This window comes from Vidua chalybeata, chromosome 2 (assembly GCF_026979565.1).
Source record: "Vidua chalybeata isolate OUT-0048 chromosome 2, bVidCha1 merged haplotype, whole genome shotgun sequence".
In the NCBI taxonomy this organism is placed as follows: domain Eukaryota; kingdom Metazoa; phylum Chordata; class Aves; order Passeriformes; family Viduidae; genus Vidua; species Vidua chalybeata.
This window is the reverse complement of record NC_071531.1, coordinates 92,139,742-92,157,322: the sequence shown is the minus strand read 5'-3', so window position 1 is coordinate 92,157,322 and position 17,581 is coordinate 92,139,742. Positions and strand designations below refer to the sequence as shown.

Sequence of the window (17,581 nt, the reverse complement as noted above, 5' to 3'; positions counted from 1 at the left end):
CTATTCCCTTGCCAAATCTAGTCCCTTTTCCGTCTGTAGCGTTTCCAGAATTCTCCCCTCCTTGTGTTAATGTCCTTTTCTTCTGTGTGTCTGTTCCCTATGGCACTGAATTCAGGCACCAAACTATGTGCTGCTCTTCATATCATGGCTTCAGGGATTTTTAGGAGCAGTGCTGGACAATGGCAATGGGGAGCTGGGCATGTTGATATGACAGGCTATACAAAAGGGAGGATCTTCCTCTGGAAAGTACTAGTTTGGATGCCATGACACCTTGGGTGAACACAGGGATGAATTGCCCTATAAGGTTGTTTATATTTTTTATTGTTGACCCTCTGGAAATGTTAAGCATCTTTTGCTTATCTGTGCTCTACAAAGACATCTGGGATTTTTTTATTAAGTTATGGTGGCAGTACAGGAAAATAAAAATCCTAATAATAATGAAAATTGGTTTGATTAAACTCTTTGTTGTTCATTTCTTTGGCTCTTATAGACAAGGAAAAGAGGTTCTGTAATGCAGCGTATTGACCAGAAGAATTCAGAGGCCAACATTTTTTACAGCATCCTCGTTGTCGACAGAGTGCGGGATATTGATAAAGGCCAGTACACCTGCCACGTGAAGAGCGGGCCATCCATCAAAGCTGTCAACACAACAGTCATTGTTTATGGTAAGAAGTGGTGCATGTTTGTGGAATATTCAGTGCTCATGTACCAAGGTCAGTCGTGTGATAGCTTTACATTGTGACACAAAGTGGAAGCCATCATGGGCAGAAAAAGACAAATGAGGGAGGGACGCGCTCCAGGAGGGAGCGCCTTCAGTCTTCCATGACTGTTTTCTATTGTTGGCAATAGACATGTTAATGTTCAATTTCATCACTTTTGTATGCTAAATATTGTGATGGCGCTGTCCTCGGTCAGTTTTAGCAGATACAATCAGTCAAACTCTAGTTTGGGGGGGAAAAAGAAGGTGCAAGCATAATTTAAATAGAGGAAACCCACTTCCTCTTCTATGGTACTTATGCATTTCTATGACAAAGTAAAGAAGAAATAAATACCCTAGCTCTACATGGATCTAGTAGCTGGTAGGCCATTCAAAAAACGCAAATCATTAATATGGTTTTACAGCAGGACCCTTGATCAAGTTCCCTATGGTTTGTCTGGGTCTTCTGTGAAATCTGGAAATTTCTGATATTATTTCAAATATATATGATTAAGGACTTTTTTTGCATTGGGACTCTTTGGGAAGAGATCTTCTTTGGGACACCCTGTTACAATTAGAACTATCCAGGATCTTTGGAGCACCATCGGTGTTAAAGAACAAGTGACTGGTGGGTGTCCTCTACAACAGATGACTCATGATCAGAATATGCATTTATTACATATTTTCAGTGGCGTATCTTTTCTTTCCTATCTGGAAGTGTGGACTAAGCACTCTGTGTTCGTATTCTTAGAGAGAATTTCAGCTCGGTTTCTCTGTTTAAGCTCTTGAATAAGGCACTGGGAACATAGGATGAATCACGATAACCAGTTACTGTATCTTAAACAGATAAACCTCATCTTTCAGAAACTGAGGTTTAGATGAAAATTAAAGTCAGAGAAGTTGGAGGTTAAAATTAGAGTCAGAGAAGCTGGGACTGTTGAAGTCATCCTGCATTCACATAAGCAGACCCATCTATTGGAAACCCATATTAGAAAGAGCCTGTATAAATAAAGGTTTGCAGAATCAGGCCTGTATCTTTATAACATGACTCATGTAATTAAACTACTTGTGTTGTGCATATTATTTTCAATGTGCATGGTAAGTGTGATTAAATGTTAAACTTATTTAATGGATGTCCATCATCCTTGTGCAATTCATATGAGTAAACACTGCACCATAGGTACCAAAAAAGGACACACAAACATGTTTTTTATACTTTGAATATTTTATTTTGCACACTTTTATTTTATTTTGCAGGGGAGAAAGAGATATTTTCCAATGTATTGTATGAATTTTATGGTTTTTTGCCTCTGGTAAAAGCCATCAACTTGGCAGAGAATTGGAGATAGGAGGCAGAGCAAATGGAAAAGAATGAATCCCAGCAGGTTGCTATCATTCCAGTGAAGTGACAACGACTTGTTGGTTTGATGAAACAGCTGTTTACCAGTGATACAGAAAGTTTCTGCCTTTTCCTTTGCTATTTCTCTGAAGGTCCCTTAAATCCTCTCTGGAAAAATACTTTCTTTTGGAACATTCATTGATTCTTGGCCTGTAAGAGAGGAAAGGTCATCTGATCATCCTCAGTTCAGCCTCCCACATACTGCAGACCACTTTATATCTTGTGACTTTTTTTCTAGCTGGATACAATGTGAATTTGGCTAGAGTGTATCTTCTCCAAGCAGATTCATGCCCTGGGAACTGCCTCTCCATTTCTTGTATACTTGTGGTATTCCTTTCTACTTTATAGATCTCTAGGAGATTAGGCTCTATTCCTGCTGTTAACATGTGGGAGCATCAAAATTACTAAAGATAATTTTTATTTTTTACATTTTTTTTAGTTGAGATACTCATTTTGCAGGGTGAAAATCAGTAATACAGAGCACTTTTTTATTTTGTTTAAGATAAAATGTTCATTAATTTGAAACGTCGAAGAAAAACTGCGCTGGAGGCTGTAGCTGGAAGAAAATCCTATCGTTTGTCAATGAAAGTGAAGGCATTTCCCTCTCCAGAGGTTATATGGTAGGACAACATTTACTTCCACAAATACATCCTGGACCTGTTTTTATAATAGAGTTGGGGAGGATTTCTTTGAAGTTTCAGAGCTGCCTGGGGTTCTAACAAGTTATGAGAACATTACTTCCATTTCGCAAGTGTGAGAAAGGAGATATGGAAAGTTTAAAGCTGAGATCCTCAAAGAGGTTGGATACATCTCCTCTTGAAATCCATGGATGCTCTACAGCTAAATATCTCTACCAGCTTTGACTGAAGTGTTGCATCCAGCTTTAGTCAGACCTAGATAGGAAACCTGAACTTGCTTTTCAGACAGTAAGAGAAAGAAAAGAAGGCTTTCATTAAAATAAATTATTGACTTGAATCATACAGACATGCACTATTGCAAAAATATGGAAGTTGGTATTATTTTGCAGTGATCTGCAGGTTGTAGACCTACTTCAGCACAGCATTCACTGCGTCATTCATTTTGTCTCATGTAAGTTGTGTTAAGAATTTTTTGGAGCAGGTTTTTTTTTATTAATCCAAACCACTTTCATATGCAACCATGTTATCTATTCATTATCTCAAGGGTTTTATTTTTAAAATAATTTAAACCACCAATAGTTCTGGCTCAAGTAATTGCACTTTAACAAAGGGTCTATGACAAGACTGATTAAGAACACAAACCATACGTACATGAACAGTGGGAGTTCAGGTTACAGCCAGGAATTAATTTTGCTCCAAAAGCATTGTTTTGTTTTACAAACTTTTACACTTATGGCTTCATATAGAAAACTGAGGGGTGAGTGTGATGCTGATGCCAGCCATTTATACATCATTTTCTGGTTTTCCAGTGTTTGGGTTTATTGACTACACATATAGATCCAAAACTTCTGAACTAAAAAAATCTTCAAACACTGTGACAAATTTTTAATTTTTTTAAATTTAAAATTGAAGTTGGTCAAACATTAGAATAAATAGTCCAGAGTGGTGGTGGAGTCTCCATTCTTGGAGATACACAAAACCATACTGAAAATGGTCTTGGGAAACCTTCTGGCCTTGCTTTGTATAGGACATTAGACTAAATGACTTCCAAAGGCTCTTTCAGCTGCAGCTATTTTGTGGTTCTGTAAAATACACATACAGTGAAGTGCCTAAATCCATAAGTCCTTTGACCAAATTTTAGTGCTCCTCTAATAACAGTAGGAGTTGTTTCTAAAAACTTACTAAAAGCTGTGAATCATTTAGATCAAATCCATCATCCTAATGAATATGTGTTGCATCCTTCTACTAGCATCATGTTAACCTTCTTGCAGCTTGTTAAAATTCACTTTACGCTGTATTTTAGACTTCGAAGAAAAATCTTTTGCTTCAGGAATCTGTATGTGAGCAACAGTTAGTACTTTCTATGTTGATTTTCTGTTATCTTTAAAAACATTCACTTGATATCTGGTTCTTAAGTGCTTATCTAATCTACTTACTCTTCCTCTTCCTAAAATCACAGCTGTGCTTAGGGTACTGTAATACTTTGTCCCAGGATGTATTCTGAGGTCGTAGAGAAATGGCCCATGAAAGATGACGCAACCTTTATTTCTGTGACCAACCCTTAGCCAAAATGGTTGTCTTTTAGACTAAATGGCGGTCACAGCCATGGACAACTGGGATCTTCAGAGATAGAGTGGCAATTTTCAGCAACTCTCAAATACCATAGAGCCCCCTCAGATTCCTATCAATTTTAAGATATAGAATAGTATTCTCTAAAGTGGTTTACAAATATCAGCAATCTTATTTGAAAGGAAAGGACAAGCCTGTGGTAAACAGAATCTCAGACTGGAAATCTCTTCCCAAAGTTTGAAGGATATGATGTAACATGGGTGGTTTAAGCAGAAATATTTTTCAGAATTTTGATTTCTGAAATTCCATGAAACAGGTTAAAAGATGGGCTACCTGCTGCTGAAAAATGTGCCCGGTACGTGGTTAAAGACTATTCGTTAGTCATCAAGGATGTTGCTGAGGAGGATGCTGGAAACTACACCATAATACTGAGCATTCGACAGTGGAACTTGTCGAAGAATCTTACAGTCACTCTTACTGTAAATGGTAAGTTCTCAACATGTTCCCATGCTTCCCCTGAACATGTAAATGCTCAGTTTTCTTTGAGCTGGATTGTCACCAATCTTGCACTGACTTCATGGAGCCAATTTTCTTACTGACTTCATGGACCCAAACCCAAGCCTCAAATGTAGGGTGAAAGACTCATCTTTGAACCAGAAGATGGACGCTGCCTTTCATTAGAAGTGTTTCTGTCCTCTGCAGCCACATATTTGCTCCTGATGACTTAAATGTGTTACTAACCACTCATAGGACTGCTGTTTTCCTTTGTTCTCCTGGGGATTTTTCTTGTTACTCACACTGCAAGAATGTAGTATTTTAATAATAATGCAATACATTGGAAATAAGCTGGCTTTAACAGCTTTCCAATTTTTACCCTTTCCAGTGAAACCGCAGATATACGAAAAGGCCGTGTCATCATTCCCTGATCCCAATCTGCATTTACTAGGCAGCAAACAAGTGCTGACATGCACTGTGTATGGTATTCCTCCACCTAAAATTATGTGGATGTGGTATCCCTGCAAACAAAACCATTCTAAAACAAGGTAGGACAACGTCTTTACTTTTATTTAATATGTCTTCTTTTACTACTACGCTTAAATGTTTTTTGTAAGAGTAAAGCTTGTCTACTTTTTATCGATATATTTTTCAGTATTTCTCCGTCCTTATTTGAAAATGGAGGACAGACTGGTTATTTGGTATTACTATTTGGGTTTATTTACAGTTCACTACTATTCATGCATGCAATATTAGTCCAGAAGTGATAATTGCTTCTGCATTTTCATGAGAGAAGACAATGTCTTGCAAAGTTCACATGCTTTCACATGAAGTTTTCCTCCATGCTTTTCTCCATGCACAGTGCCTCCTATGTGTGGTTTCTTTTGAAATCAACAGAAAACATCATAGAAACTTCTTCCATTATGAAGAAGTGATATGTTTAGTCACAAATTCAGTTTGTGACTGTTCTGTGATATGTTTAGTCACAAATTCAGTTCAGCAAGCTAAATGTGCCCATCATTCTCCAGATGATATTTAAACAGGGTAAAGAATAAATGCCACCATGCAGGCTTACTTGACGCTGATGTGGTGCTGAACTAATCCTGTGTTTACATTTTGTTTTCTTTTGAACTCTGTTTCTTATGATTAGGAGTTTATGTTGACTCACTTATCCACAGCTCTTCCTGCATAATGAAATCTGACACAAACTTAATGATTGACACTCAACCTCCACAACAGCATTATCATTAATTTGCTATTGGAGGGTTCAAACAGGCAAGGTACTTGCCTTGGATCACAGCCCAGTGAAGATATTTAAAAACCCGACAAGTTTAAGACACAACATTTTCTCAGTTCCACAGGATTTCACTTTTTTAATGCTTTCATAGAATTGGGATTTAGCACCAGGCAAATATTTAAGTACATGCTTAATTGCAAGGGTACAAGACACGTCCTTCAACTAAACACGACATCTCAATACTGAGGGTCTCAATACTAAAGATCTCAAACTAAGGATACTTGTACGTGCTTTGATATCAGTGAGAGAGTGGTGAGCACCTCCTAGAAGCAGGAGTTATTTTTCCTGCTATGTCCTTGGGATTATGCTAATGACTGTCTTTCTGTGCCCTTCTCACCAAGAGGTGGCACTAGCAATCTCTCCTCTTGCTGGAATAAGTATTACCTGAAATCCTCCATTTCAAGGACAGGTGAGAGCTGCATTTCCTCTGTCTGGTATGTTACCTTGCAAGGACAAGTTGCAAAACTTATTTTTGCTAATAGATGTAAGAGAAGAGAAATCACAACATCTTTTAACTAGAGAAACCTCGAGAAAGGTATATATGAAAATTTTCAGTCTTTTAGTCTTTCAAGAGTTTATGCAGCTATGAATAATCTGGTTTGAAATCCAGTACAGCACTGAAGAAACTGTTGGTTCTTCCTTGGGAGTCGAGGTGGTGTTCATCTGTTGTCAGGTATTTCCTTCTGTTAGCAAGCACAGGTCTACACTCCAGCACAGGACATCGAGTCTTCAGAAAGAGGAATGGACTTTTGCATGCAGGTGTTCAGTAATGTGCTGAACTGTAGACTCCATTAAATGCTAATTAGGAGTGTGTTTGAGCAGGTGATCAAAGGAGAAATGTAACAATTTGAGTCATCTATTGGCTCTGTTACAATGTTGTTTCCAGACTGGCTTCCAAATTGCCTTCATAATTGTTCTGTGATGATTCCCTTTAACCCTCTCCCCTTCCTTCTCCTTTAAGTACTCATTGAAGAAGTAGCCTGGAGAACACCATTTTTAAGGCTTTGCCTAAAAGGAGTGTTTCCCTCTGAATAATATGACAATTAACTATTGCAGAAAGGCAGAAATACATGAGTAATTACATTTTGTCTCCTGCTTCAGATAGGGAGCAGAGTGGAGTACCTCAGCAGCTGGCACACTTTGCTCAGGCTGATGTCTGTGCAGGTTCAGGTTTTCTCCCTGAAGAACAGGAAAACCCTTTAATCCCACCTATTTCACTATACTTCCCTCTTTGTGTGATGGGAAATTTGCCTATACAACAGATTTAATGTTCATGTACCTTGTGCAGGAGATAAGAAACATATCTTATTCTGCCATTACAGCATTTTTTTATATTTATCTGCCCAACATTAGGTTTCCAATACTAAAATGTTGCTCTATTTGTGCTCAAGTAATGCTTGTTCCTGTACACAGATAAACCTTGTACTTTAATTCAATGAACCCCCATAGGCTGCCCTTCAGTGTGAGATTCTCAGGAAATTTCTGAGTCCCATGTCATAGACAGAGTGTGCACTCTGAACAAAAAGATGCTGTTGCTGCAAAGACCTTGCAGTGCACTATTGGCTCCAAGATCTGTTTGCTCTAATATTTCTTTATATGTGTGCTTAACTTCACACCACTTGAGCACTGTCACTGGGCTGGGGACTGACTGCTTAAGTTAGATGCTTTTATTTTTGAAGGACTGTTGCCTATGGCCTCCTTTATTAGCCACCATTAGGTTTTGTGGATACTTCTTTCACTTTACAATTGCTTTGCTTAAACCAACTCTTGCCATTAATCAACCTTTTTAGCTAACTAGGTAACTAGCTAGCTCGTAGGTGGAAAGATTATCTTCTGATATTCACCCAAACAAGGAAACATAGAAAAGTCAAGGAAATCTGTCTGGGGCAAAAAAAGCACAATATTCTGGTTTTTTTTTTTTTTTTTAAGCTTATGCAGAGCTATTAAATTTAGAGATGGCAGTCAAAAGACAGTAGAAGACACAATGCAAAATAAAACTAAAATTCATTAAAAAAAAAAACCAAAAAATTAGTCTTTCTTAAGTGATTGAGAAACTGCTTTTTCAGGGCTATCTTACTGCAGTGTATGCTGCTGCTCTGTAGCAGACACATTCCCAGGCTGGGCAGCCGCAAGGTGTTCAGTGGATATAGAAGAGCACAGCCCTGTGGGACACTTATCCTGAAGTGCCCAGCAGCCTCCTTAGCCACTTTTCTACCACTCTGGAGCCATCCTATCCATCCTGAATTTGTCTCAGGCTGGGTTGTCAGCAGAGGTGTATGGGGGCAGACAGCAGCAGGACTTGCTGAGAGTCTCCAGAGCCAGACAGGCTGGGATCCACCTAAAACAGATCAGTTCTGAGGCTGCAGAACAAGCATCTGCATGCAGGGAACGTGCTTGATGTTAATGGTTCTTGACCTGAATCTCTTCAGTAGATTTTGTTTATCTTAAACTGACCTGGCAGAAATTGCCAAGAAAGGCATGTGGGATACTGGTATTGCTCACTGGAAGCACTGGCTTGCTCAGCAGCTGTGCGATGTTTTTTGGGGCCAGTTTCTCTCTCTGGACATTTCTATGTGGGTAGTTCAAGAGAGATATTCAACCTCTGCCCAAGGTTTGACTGATTGACCCTTCAGAAATGGCAGACAGTTGCAACACTGAAATTTTATCACGGGTGTTTCAACTCTCCCATCACCTTGCTGCCTCCCTCCTCTTGAGCTATGAGTTTTGTTTAGCCTCATACTGAATGCTATGTTATTATTTTACAGCCCTGCCATCACATCAACCTATGGTTTTTTGGCTTTTGTTATTTTTTGGGGGTTTTCCCCCTCTGCATGTGTTTGCTTGAGGAAGAGAGAAATGTAACAGTACTATGGAGCTCCTTACAAAAACAAAGTAGCTGGGAACACTGGTACATCATTCTCTGCTCTCCTGACTACAGTGTCAAGATATGAACTTTACTTGGTAGTAAAACCACCTGATGGTGGGATTGGAGATGGAGGGCTGAATACATGAAGTATCTGAGAGGAAAAAAACTTGAGGTGTTCCTTGAAACTTCTGCAGAGATACAGAAAGACTGAAACTATCATAATGACAGTGCATGGCCAGACTCCCAGCAGCTTCTGTGAAAGAGGAGGCAGGCCATGTTTGCATAGCAGTCTAATTGCATTTCTGCCTTGCTTGTGTCAGGGTATTAATAAGGGATTGAAAGGCAGAATCATTAGGATGTGCTTGGATAGATGATCAGGGGAAACCAGATTTGGGACATCAGTGAGGTGTGTAAAATGAACAAGTAAAGAACAAATGTTAATTGTACATAATTAGGAATGTACTGAACCACCCACATTTAGTTGTTGGGTGTCTGCAAACACTGATGCCCATTAGCTTGTCCACAGCAACTGGTTTTGTTCCCTGTGCCACCTTCTATTTTCAGGAAGGGAAAGGCTGAGTCTTTGGAGCTGGTATAAGTAGACCAGATGCCATTAACAAACAGGTAGTTCTAAAATGCCTTTGTTTAATTTGACATGTGGCTGAATCCTCAGCTCTACCTTCACACTAGCTGAGGATCTCTGGCTGGTGGCCTTTGTTGCTTCCACCCTGTGCTACAAGAAAATCATCTTACAGCAATCTAGTAATGTAAAGGTACTTATGGGTGCAACAAAAATCATACTAGCTATTCCCTTATTTTGGTTTAGTTGGGGAAATAGATTAGTATGAATAAAAGTCAAACCCCGTGGTTTTTTACATAACCTTAAAAAATGCATAGGAACTGTCACAGGTATGCGTTGCCGCAGCATGGACTTCCAGGGAAGTTGAAACCAAAGGAAAAAGAGGAGTGAAACAGCATCTGATCTGCTTAAGCCTGAGTAAGGAATATGCTCAAGTATCTCATTCTGCACTTTCACTGGGAGCCAAAAGCCAATGCTTGCTTGTGAACACATTCTTTCCTCTGAGTAGAGCTAAGTCCTTGTTTTCAGTCACTATTATGGAATTTATAATGTTTTATAATATTTTGTTTGTTTAATATTTTGCTTGCAAAATGCCTTTTGAATAATATCTGGCACATCCATATGTTTACATAAGCTTGACAAATACATGCTTTATACTGAGTACAGTTTGCCCCAGTCTGTCCAGAGGGTTACTCATTGATGAATTTATTCTGCAAGTATAAATTACTTCATTATGGATCTTAGTTGAATCAGAACCTTAAGCTTTCAAGTTTCAATATTGCTAGTTTTCAAATCACTTTAAATCATTTTTTTAAAAAAATTAAAACAAGAAGCATTGTATTATTTATTTTGTCATTGATCAATCTTCAAAGAAGAGCTACAGCAGGATCCAGATGGTCAGGGATACTCTGCTTAGTACCACGCTTTTATTCTCACTTGCCTATGTTGGGTTTTTTTCACTTGCTCTTTCTTCCTTTTATTTTTTTCCCAGTTTCTTTTTTTTTCTTCTTGTTGCCTTCACAGGGTGGTCTCTTGGCTTTACTATGTGCAGTCTGACACCCAGCCTTAAGGAAAAACACTTAAGGGTCACGTAGGTGGTGGCATGTTTCTGCTTGATCTTTTGCTCCGTGTGGCCCAGCCCATACGAAACAAAGTGTGTGACAGGCTGTACGTGGGGACTGCACGACGTGAGCGAGGCCCCGCACGCTGGCGGTGTCCGAGCCAGTGGGGAGCCCCAGCCTGTAGCCAGAAGCCTGCTCCTGCACTAGCAGGGGCTCCTGGCCAAAGGAAGGCACGGGGTCAAACTCTGTGTGTGCTTAGGAGTGATTATGAATGGAGTACTATTACTGGATCAAGTACACCTTTTACAAAAATATACAAACTTTAGTTAGCATCCTCTTTCCTTTTATGTGTATGCCTTTCAAAAAGCCTTTGCAGAAGGCTTTGAACAGGCATGTGAGGTAGGATTGTGCTCAGAAAAAAATACTCCGTTAAAAAATAGAAAACAGAGGTTAAGAGGGAACAACCAGTTCTTGCAGCGTAGGGAGGTGATCAGTGAAGTTTTTCAGGAGCTGGTGCTGGGGTCTGTACTTGTCAACACATTCAGAAATAACCTGGAAAAGGTGGTAAGGAGGTGACAGTGTTTGCTGATGATGACAAGTTATTCAGATTTGTAAGGATGAGGGGCTGATTGCAATGAAATGCAGAACTCTATGAATCCAGGTATCTGAGTGAAAAAGTGTCAGGTGAAATTCACTGGAGATGAATGCATATGATATACATAGGGAAAAAAAAATCTTGCTTTTGTATGTAAAATACATGTTAAAAAGCTGTTGGCTGATCATTACTACTACAAAGAGGGATCTAAGTGCTGTGATAGATGAGTTTGTGAAAGTGAACAGCACCTTGAACAACTCAAAAAGAAAATCAAATGTTGGGAATTACCAGGAAAGAAACAAAGACCACAGTACAGAACACCATGTTAACTCCACAAATCCATAAATTATCAACATCCTTTATGCTATGAGCATTTCTGATCTTTTCATTTCAAAGGATGCAGCTAAACTGGGAGGTACACCAGGAACAGCATCTAAAAGGATCAAAGGAATTTCAGAGAATGAGAGGAATGTGTGAAGGATCAGTGAGGAGGGAGATCAAGACTCTTGCAGACTGAAAAAGATGTGACTTGGGTGCTACAGGATAGAGACTTACAGACTTGTGAAAGGCACATGTCTGAGGATCAGTTGTGTATATCTTTTTCAACTCAAGAGGTAGGGGCCATTAGATGAAGACAGGAGGAGCAGAATTTGGAACTGAAAAAGGATATAGCTCTTCATGTAGTGGATAGCATATCTGTGAATCTCCTTGCCAGAAGATTTTAGGGGATTGAAGACTTTCTACAGTCTTGGAAGAGAAGTGTAGAAACAGTCTATATTGCGGGAAGTGCCTGAGCTGATAATAATTGGTGACTGGGGGAGTATTAGAAGGAAATATCTGAAGTTAGTCCTGCTCTTACTCATCCCCAGCCATCTGCATATGGTCATTGTTGGGACAGGATATGGGGTAGATGGATCCTTGGTCTTACATCCATGCCTGTCAGTATTTTCCCTTCCTGTTTTCCCTCTAATCAACTCCCCTCTCTCCTTAAAAATGTTTCCCTCCATTCTTTCTCGTCCTTTCCTTGTTTTCTGCCTGGACTTCAGTCATTCACTCCAGTCAGCCCAGAGTTGCTCCCAGACCCCTACTTGAAGAGAAGTTGAAAACAAATCACCTTGAAAAATACAACCTCAGTGGATCAACAGCTCCTCTGTCTCTTGCTAATCACTGGAACATGGAAAGAGTGAGAGTTGTGCTTCCAGCTGGTCAGCAAGATGGGCAGTGAGAAGGACTGTGTAAATAGGCTACTGAGGAGTTACTCCTTTCTAGAACCAAGAGGATCCAGATAGGATGGAAAAGGGAAAAAGGGGAATTTTGGCATTCTGAGAAGGAAGGAGTTGTGGATACATGGATCTCGGAATATAATAGACGTAAGGTTATGTCTAGAAGTTGAGTGAGCTATTAGAAGTGAGTTGTGCAAGGAAAATAACTTACACTAGAAGGGTCTGAACAATATCTTGGACTTTATTTATAGGGAACATAAATTGGAAATAAAAAGAAACTGAGTGCAAGAGTGGACATTGTATATAGCGGTTTTGTGGACTTTCTCTTTAGGATTCTAACTGTTCAATCAAATTGCAAGACCTCTTCCTTGCAGTACTACAGACTCTCAACATCAAACACTTTTTTCCCCTGAAAGAAATTTTAGGTGCTTGTGAAAATCTCATGTGATAATTCTATAGTTCCAGCCAACATCCTGCTTCTCAGTGCAGGACATGGTGTTTGCTTTTGCGCAGAGAAAGTGGAGGCTGAATCACAGTGGCTTCATGGGAGTTGAGAGTGAACACAGTTTAGTAAAGGAGGGAAGAGAGTAGTGTAACAAGGAAGGAAGGTAGGTTTGGCTGAAATATGTGATGGTATTCTGTGTCCATGAAGAACGTTGAGCAGTGTGAAGCAGAAAATTAAGGATAAAGAAGCAAAATATAGTTTTCTGATAAGACAAGGTGAGAAAATTTCAGGTAACCTCAGTATGTGTAGACACCGGAAAAATGCTGTTATGTTCCCTAGTGGTCAGAGGTTTCAAGTAACGGCAAAGAAATTGGAAGCAAAATGTGTTTTTTTGGTGACCCTCAGCCTCAGTCATCTGCATTTTTTGTTGCGAGTAACTGGTGTTGCCGGGTGCTCAGGTGGGCAGTTATAGAAGTGATTTTTTTCCTGTGGAAATCTGAGTGTGGGCTGATGAAATACTGAAAGTTGGGGTAGATAACATTGCTGTTGATCTTGCTGCTTCTTTTGAGATAGCTCAGATCAATCAGCTTTCCAGGCAGCAAACTGGAATAGTTAAGGGCAAGTCATAATGTTTGAAAAGGATGAGTGTGAAAGAGAAACACCATCCAGTTATCTAGTTGCATATCAGTAATAGCAAGAAAGGCAATGTGCAGCTATCAAAGGCTTCCTTTTTTTGATAGAGCCATGAAAGTACACAACAAAGCTCTAAATGCCATCTACCCTACTCTTTTCAAAGATATGCCCCCCAGGAGAATGAGGCTTTTGGAACATCAGGGACCTGATCCTAAATAAATAAATAGAAATAAACAAATAAACAATGTAAAATATATTCAGTTCCTCCCACCTGTAGTTTTCCTCCTAGCTCCACCAATGCACATATTGCATTGGGATGAGCAATGTTTGGGATGAGCTCCCAGCTGCAGTTTTGCCAGTATTTTGAGCTCTAACTGATTGGTTTTGACCTAGAGCAGGAGCACCTGGACCATAGCTTCTTAGAATCATAGAATCACATGCATAGACAAAGCTGGCAGGGGGCCAGCACATGTTCTCCTTCCCCCACCCCCATTAAGCACGTTTTACAAACTGTACATGCTCCCTGCTACTATTTTTCCTCTCAGTTTCCTGCTTCAAATTGACTCAATATTCCCAAGGACACGTGGTTACACCAGCCCTGTGCTATCAATCACACGACACTGGACGCTGAGGCACAGAGCAGCCATGGCCCATGCCATTCAGATTTTTTTTGGTAACTTGCACGTAAAAACCAGTTCCTATGTATTCTTTACAATTCCAGGAATTTCCAGAGTTCCTGTCTTAATGTTAGTGTCATTGCCATTGCCTCTTAAAAGATATGAGTCAGCCCAACTTGAATTTGTAGTAACATTGCCCTCACGCTGCTAGGAATTGCTGCCCTAAAAAAAGGATAGCTGCTGAGAAAAGTATAGTGCCTGCCAATAATCACTCTAAAAAATGGGCACTGTTGGTGACAGAATGGTTTCCTCTCCCTCCCAATAAATACTACCCCAATGAATGAGAGTGTGAGTGAGGCTGCCAGGGGCTTTGCCAAGAGGAATGCTTACTTAGAGAGTTGTATGAAATGTTACACGAGGTAATGATTGCAATGGCCTCTGGAATCACACAGGAGGGCTTGGGACAGAGAAGCTGGGAAGACAAGGAGACAGAAGATGGGTATTTTTCCAACTGATCTGTGGATTACGGCTCTTTCACTGATATTTTTTGTTGCACTGCTTGAACTGAAAACTGCAGTACTGTCTTTGTCATGGGGAAGATGTGTCTGGATGGGCTAGAACTGCGGCTTTCAATCAGAACTGACTGTCATACATGAGGTCAAACCATCCTATGAATAATTGGACGAATTGCTTACCTCAGCTCCCATGCTCTGCTATAAATTATCAAGCAGCTTTTCTTCTGAGACCAGTAGTTTCATCGTCAGGACTTTAGCTTGGAGCTGGTCTGTAGTGTGATTTCAGTGAAATACATCAAGATGACATGAAGTACACTCTTACCCTGGAAACTTTTCCCTGTTGATAGTTATAAATACACTATGCTATTGTGCTTGGCATGCTGCATGCTAACAGAAGTGAGGGCTCTGAAACTCATTAGGAAAGGGCCGTGGAGCAGAGTGAGGACAGTGTGAAGCGAAGGCTGATCACCACAGCCTTGTCCAGAATAGGCCATGGGAGTTTTCTTATCTCGCTTTGGCAGGAGGTGCTGCTCGCTTCCTGTGCGAAATCACGAGCATATGCTGCTTTCCTCTTGTTGTTTGGCTTCCTCCACTACACAAGACGGTTCCCAGCACTGTGATTATCTTTGCATCTTCAAACATGGCACACTCTGCTTCCTCAAGGGCTTGATGTGTTCTCGAGTATCAGGCTGCCTCCCCTCCCCCCGGCCATTTCTCCAGGGCCCCCACGGGTGCCAACTCCGCACATCACAGACCTTTTATAAAGCTGGACTTACTTCTGGTTGCATAAACCTCCCCCAGCTTCTCCAAATTTGTGTAAATTCACGAAGCTCTGGGTGAGGAGCAGGTCTGACAGCAGAACTCACCCTGCCACAGGCAGAGCCACTATCACCCTCTTTCCCCCTGTGCTGGGCTTCTTTGAAAATCTTTCAGAGAATTAGTGGCTCCTGTTTTTACAAAAGAATAACCTTTTTCTCAGGCTCTTGACACAAAGGCCGATGTGTGCCTGTGTGGGTGCACACCTGCAAATGTGCATGCCAGCACGCATGCAGGCACATGGGAAAAACTACTTAGAGTGTGATTAACCGGAGTGCTCTGCTTCTACCAGCGCTCCACTAAGGCAGCGGAGTCTGATTGCCTCACTTTGAGGTTGTGTAACTTCTATAAACTTAGGTTTGTGCACACCCCCGTTAGCATTTGTTATGTGGGATCTCTACACATGCAGAATTGCACCCACAAAGTAGAAATGTGAAAGGGTCTGCAGGGACACAGGTGAAAGAAACGCGTAGAAATGTGCTGGCAGAGATCAGCTTGTTTATCAATCCCTGCGCACGCTGTGTGCTCGTTTGTTAACCCGGCAGTAACCCTGCTCTAAGATTTCCTGAAGATGCAAAGCACCGAGGCTCATCCCACAACAAAACATTTCAGGAATTCATGTACTCTGGAGATATCTGGAGTAAGATTCAAATACCTAAAATGCAGTGGGATTTCCCTGCAAACACAGACAGTTCTTGCTAAAAATGCAATACCCTTGTTATTTTACTGAGTGGGTAGTTTGAAGAAATTGGTAATTTGCTTGAAATCAGAAAAATATGCAGCTGATGTTATGTGAGGACACTCTCTATGAAAGATCAGTCAAGTTAACAGGAAGATGATTGCCTATTTTGGTTCCAGCCAGTATGATTTTTTCTGTTTTCATTTTTCGCTCTTTCTCTCCAAGCATCTGTGCTTAACACAAACATTTAGTTTGATGATTACATCTAAGTTCAGCAGAACCTTTTCTCTTTCTGTTACAAAATGCCAGTTGTCAGAAGCTGAGGTTGGGTTAAGAGGCAGGATTTTTGACTATTTTTTCCTATCTCTACCTGATGCTGTTGGCCTAGGCAGCATCTTTCACATGGCACCCCTGGCAGCAGTAAGAGGTAGGATGACTTGGAGTATTAACCTGAGTAGCCAGCTCAGGATAGTGGACACACCTCGTGTGTTGTCCCTGAGCTATTTTAGTGTATTTGAGGTTAAAGTGAAGGGATTTGGCAGCTGATGAGAGGAAGCATCTGGTTCTGCATCCAAAGGGATGAGTCTGAGTCTTGTCCCAGACTCTGCCTGGCAACCGTGCTGCAGCTGATCCGTAAACGTTTGCTGATCCAGCAGTCAGTGGAGCCGATGCTGTGAGTACAACAGTACTCACACCTCCAGCTGTGTGCTGTTGGATGTAGCATTCTCAGCTCGATTGTAACTCCTTTTTTATTAAAACCATGGACAACAGCTATGAAGTGTATTCGATTTTCTACTCTAATTGCATTAATGTTGTAATCACCAGTTTGGATACAGAATGGAATGTGATGTCCGTAGAGTTCACATATGTGCCTCCAGGGCTAATCTAATACTTTGCATGTGTTTTTCTTGTTATTGTGATGTTATTGTAGTTATGATGGTGGTTTGCATTCTGGTATTAATGAGTAATCAGCATCTCATTGTGCTAAGCATCAACAAAGACATAACACTTTCCTCATCCCTAAGACATGGCAAACTAAATATATACAGTCTTTTTAAGGAATTGTGAGGAAAAGTATAATAATAGCAACTGAGTCCAGAGGCTCCAGAGCTGTAAGAAAGGAAATTGGAGATGCTTTTCAGAGATGCCCAAGCAGCTTCTGAATATGCCTTATGCCTTCTTTCTGTTCTTTACCAAAATATGTGTAAGGACCTCTATGGTAAAAAGTACAAAATTTCAGCACTGTAACAAAGAAACATAAATGCATTCTGTGGGGATAAGAAAAAATAAATTAGGAGGCACCTTCTAATACACATGAAGTGGGATTTTGGTCGCTGTTTTCCTGTACAGATTGCATCCAGTCACAAATGTGATTTTAATACTGCTTGTTTGTATGCCTGGCATCACAAAATGAGTTTTGATACCTTCTATGGCATGAAAATGTTACCATCTTAGC

The 17,581-nt window shown here is 40.4% G+C and overlaps 1 protein-coding gene across 1 annotated transcript in view; it reads left to right on the top strand.

The window, feature by feature from the left end:
* Positions 1-17,581, top strand: part of FLT1 (fms related receptor tyrosine kinase 1) — a 107,732-nt gene that overhangs the window by 31,839 nt on the left and 58,312 nt on the right. The window contains exons 7-10 of the mRNA XM_053936174.1: positions 491-665; positions 2,599-2,716; positions 4,620-4,789; positions 5,187-5,346. Coding sequence (XP_053792149.1) covers positions 491-665; positions 2,599-2,716; positions 4,620-4,789; positions 5,187-5,346 — 623 coding nt within the window. The remainder of the gene's footprint in view (positions 1-490; positions 666-2,598; positions 2,717-4,619; positions 4,790-5,186; positions 5,347-17,581) is intronic.